Below are 4,346 nucleotides of genomic sequence, written 5' to 3'. Positions count from 1 at the left end.
CTATTATAAAACAGCACAGTATTATTATTGTTTATAACCGTCGTTCAACAGCCGACCCAATTTTTGGGTTTATGACCACTAGGTAGCCTTGTAATATTAAACTAGGTAGCCTTGTAATTTTGAACCCAACCCCAGAAGACAAGGGATCTCCTGGATCAAGTATTGGGAGAAATTTTGCCTTCGTGGATGACGTTTTGATGAAACTAACCTGCTTTTGCGTTATAGGGAAAGGAAGACCACGAGAACCTCCTCGGTTAGCCTGACGGCAAGGGGACTCTTAACCCATGATCCGTCTACCACTAAGGATATTTCATGTCAGCACTGTGGTCAGTGTAAGCCGGATGCAGAATTCGTATCGAGCAGCCATCACTGGGATTCACACCAGGTCCACCTCAATAGATGGCGAACGCTCTATCTCGTAAGCCATCGGAGCCCAGTATTATTATTATAAAACAATGCAGTTTTAATAGGAATCTAATATAATACGTTGTACTTTTGTTAGTATAAGTACTTCCTATTAAAACTGTGCAGATTACCTTAACATCAGTAGGGCTCATTACAAAGTTTAATTAAGCATCATTGAGATCTATGTTAGTATAGTGATTTTTCCATGCTTCTAATAATTAATATCATTATTATTTTTAATGACATTTATAATTCTCATTCGTGAACCCGAAATTGGGTCGGCTGTTCAATGACGGTAATTGGAAAAATAAAATTGCAAATCATATCTATATCAAATGTTTTATAATTAATCTAAAAATGGTGGATGTATTTTAGTATGTGGGGAATTTCAATATACAGTATTGCTACCAATATTGACGTTTTTGAAAAAAAATGTCTATGCGTTTAATTCCAAGCATTTCATCAGTTTAAGTATATTATAGGCTGCACACTCCCTCCAGTCGATATTGCTCACCTGCACCCTTGAAACTGTTTCAGCGTTATTAGGAGGCTTCGTGATCAGAACGAGAGAAGCAAAGTCATTTCACCTCTTCGTACCAATGTGTAACGAATTGCGGCTAAAGCTTGTTTTTTTCAAGAATTTCTTTTTGAATATTTAAGCTGTGTATTTGACATTAAGTTTAGAAAAGACGTTTCAGCAAAGAATACTGATAGCTCATATACAGTCGCTTGATTTAATAGCTGCGCACCGGGTCCATTTTGAAATTTTTCACAAAAAAGAAATGAACCCCGTTAAAAGAATGAACCAGTGTGTCACGAGTCCATAAAGCCGTGATGATTGGCTAAAAACGAAAGTGAAAACTTGAGCTTTTGAAGAAAGAGGGCATTTTGTGGAAAGATTTCAAGTAGGGGCATTCGGTGACAAAAGTCCACAGCATGAGCAGTCCAAGTTAGGCTGAAACGAAGGGGAAGACTCGAAGTTTTTGAAGAATAAGGGTATTCTGTGGGTAAAGCTTTTAAAAACAAAGCTTTTAAAAAACAGGGGCACTCTGTAAACAAAAGACCACAGCACAAGCAATCCAAGGTTTGCAAACCAACAAGACTAAAAAATTGGGACGAAGCCTCATAACATACCCTCTTTTTTCGGGAAACAATTTCCAAGCTATAACAAAATTTCTCTGCAATATGGACATGTATTGTTCTCCTCTAGCCATCGATTGATGTAATTTCCGTGAAACAAATGTCCACAAGTCAATTGTGCGGGACTGTATATCAAGTCCAAACAAATGCTGTAATTGTCTGACTTTTAAAAAATGTTCTGACATGGCCAGAGAATAAATATTTTCTATAATCTCCTGGAAGGGCCGGGATAGCCTGGTCGGTAGGGCGCTGGGCCCATATCCAAGAGATCGTGGGTTCGATCCTCGCCGGCCGAAGACTCCCCGTGTAGTAAAATGGTGACTGATGCACGTTAAATCTGTCGAGTCTCAAAGTCCTCCATGTTCCCACAACAAATCAATACCTCTGGGGGTACTGATCCAGGAGTTTCCTTGTCTTCTGGATTAGTTCAAAATTACAAGGCTACGGAGTTGAACGTTAGTAGTCGTAAACCCGTGAAGTTGGGTCGGCTGTTCAACGACGGTTATAAAATAAAATAAAATATAATCTCCTGGCCCATTCTAGGCCAATTGTAATGGATGAAGGTTAGAATTCCTTCTCGCTTCCATTTCTGAAAAGCCATGTTCAGGAGCCAAGTTTTTCCAAAGGCATTCCAAAAGAGCCAAGCAATGGCTCCTTCGTAACAACTTATTACGTTGGCAGCTGATAGCATGTCCAATTTGTGAACTATTGAAGCAAAGTAAAATTAATAAAAAAAAATTACATATTTCAGTCGTGCAATACCTTTTCATAAGTGGTTGGACCTTCTCCTCCTATGCCTGCACTCTGTCCAGCGCATTCAAAGCTTTTTCAATAAATGCCACAAATTGATCAGCGTGAGGATACTCTCATGATGGTACATGAATCTGAAAAATTCAGAGCTCATGGTGAATATGAAATGGAGTGACTCTGAATCCCCTTTTACACGCAAAAAGAAGGAAGTGTTATGACTTGCGGCATTCTGATTGTCCACAAAGTGTTATGAAATTCTGATTGTCATGCGACAAGAAAGGAAATCTTAAAGAATGAAAAACTGCTTAGCAAAATAATATACCCCAGAGGGTTTCATTTATTTATATTATAATACAATACACTCAAAATTACAATACAATGCAATACAATCGATACAGTAGAATATTTACATTACGCGTTTCCTTTGTTTTTTACGGACAAATCCATTGGTGTTACTGTAATAAATGCATACTGTCTTTTCCTGCACTGTTTCAAACTGTACGTAAATCCAACGCCTCCAAAGATTCTAAAAAATTGTATGAAAAGTCACGAATGATACTCCATTCTTGATCCTCCTTTGGTGCAATGAGTGGAAAGTCCAAAACTTGATGCTCTTAAAATTCAACCATAAGGCATTTTTGATTCAACAAACGCTTGAGGCATATCCGACACTTCTCTTTCATCACAAGGTTCTTGGGCTTCATCCAACGCTTGGGGTTCCTAATTTCTTTGAGGTTCATCACAAAAGATTTCGTCATTCACTTCAGGCTTATCCACCACATGGGTTTCTTGATTCACCTGGGTACGGGGCACTTGTGGAACTATAAAATCATCAGGAAACATTTGCACAACAGACTTGGTGGTGGATGCTCAGCTCAATCGTTAAGTAGGCTCGCATCTATCAACTCCGGGCGCTACAGCCACCGTAACTTAGAGTTACAGGACGATGTGAGGCTAAGTAACGTTTGAGCCGAGCATCCTCCACCTCCCCCGCGGACGCCGCAGCATTGCAACGTACAAGCCGAGCATCTACTCCGGAAGCTACAGCCACCGTAACTTATAGTTACAGGACGAGCTTCAACCGCAATCGATGCGAGGCTAAGTAACGTTTGAGCCGAGCATCCACCACCTCCCTCTCGGACGCCGCAGCATTGCAACGTACAAGCCGAGCATCTACTCCGGGCGCTACAGCCACCGTAACTTAGAGTTACAGGACGAGGTTCAACCGCAATCGATGCGAGGCTAAGTAACGTTTGAGCCAAGCATCCACCATCTCCCCCGCGGACGCCGCAGCACTGCAACGTACCAGCCGAGCATCTACTACGGGCTCTAAAGCCACCGTAACATATAGTTACAGGACGAGCTTCAACCGCAATCAATGCGAGGCTAAGTATCGCTTAAGCCGAGCATCCACCACCTCCCTCGCGGACGCCGCAGCATTGCAACGTACAAGCCGAGCATAAACTCCGGGCGCTACAGCCACCGTAACTTAGAGTTACAGGACGGGCTTCAACCGCAATCGATGCGAGGCTAAGTAACGTTTGAGACGAGCATCCATCACCTCCCCCGCAGACGCCGCAGCATTTCAACGTGCAAGCCGAGCATCTACTCCGGGCGCTACTGCCACCGTAACTTCGAGTAACAGGACGAGCTTCAACCGCAATCGGTGCGAGGCTAAGTAACGTTTCAGTCGAGAAACTACCACCTCCCCCGCGGACGCCGCAGCATTGCAACGTACAAGCCGAGCATCTACTCCGGGCGCTACAGCCACCGTAACATATAGTTACAGGACAAGCTTCAACCGCAATCTATACGAGGCTAAGTAACGTTTGAGCCGAGCATCCACCACCTCCCTCGCGGACGTCGCAACATTGCAACGTACAAGCCGAGCATCTACTCCGGGCGCTACAGCCACCGTAACTTAGAGTTACAGGACGAGTTTCAACCGCAATCGATGCGAGGCTAAGTAGCGTTTGAGCCGAGCATCCGCCACCTCCCCCGCGGACGCCGCAGAATTGCAACTTACAAGCCGAGCATCTACTCCGGGCGCT

General features: G+C 43.3%; 1 protein-coding gene across 1 annotated transcript in view; it reads right to left on the bottom strand.

Annotated features, from left to right (window-relative positions):
* Positions 1-2,916: 2,916 nt before the first annotated feature.
* The window catches only part of LOC110282969 (5'-3' exoribonuclease 2), an 18,410-nt gene continuing 16,980 nt past the window's right edge, over positions 2,917-4,346 (bottom strand). The window contains exon 10 of the mRNA XM_071179261.1: positions 2,917-3,015. Within this exon, the coding sequence (XP_071035362.1) occupies positions 2,917-3,015 (99 nt within the window). The remainder of the gene's footprint in view (positions 3,016-4,346) is intronic.

The sequence above is a fragment of the Parasteatoda tepidariorum genome, chromosome 3, assembly GCF_043381705.1.
Source record: "Parasteatoda tepidariorum isolate YZ-2023 chromosome 3, CAS_Ptep_4.0, whole genome shotgun sequence".
Taxonomy (NCBI): Eukaryota; Metazoa; Arthropoda; class Arachnida; order Araneae; family Theridiidae; genus Parasteatoda; species Parasteatoda tepidariorum.
The sequence above is the reverse complement of the archived record's forward strand: the minus strand, read 5'-3'. Positions and strand labels throughout refer to the sequence as shown.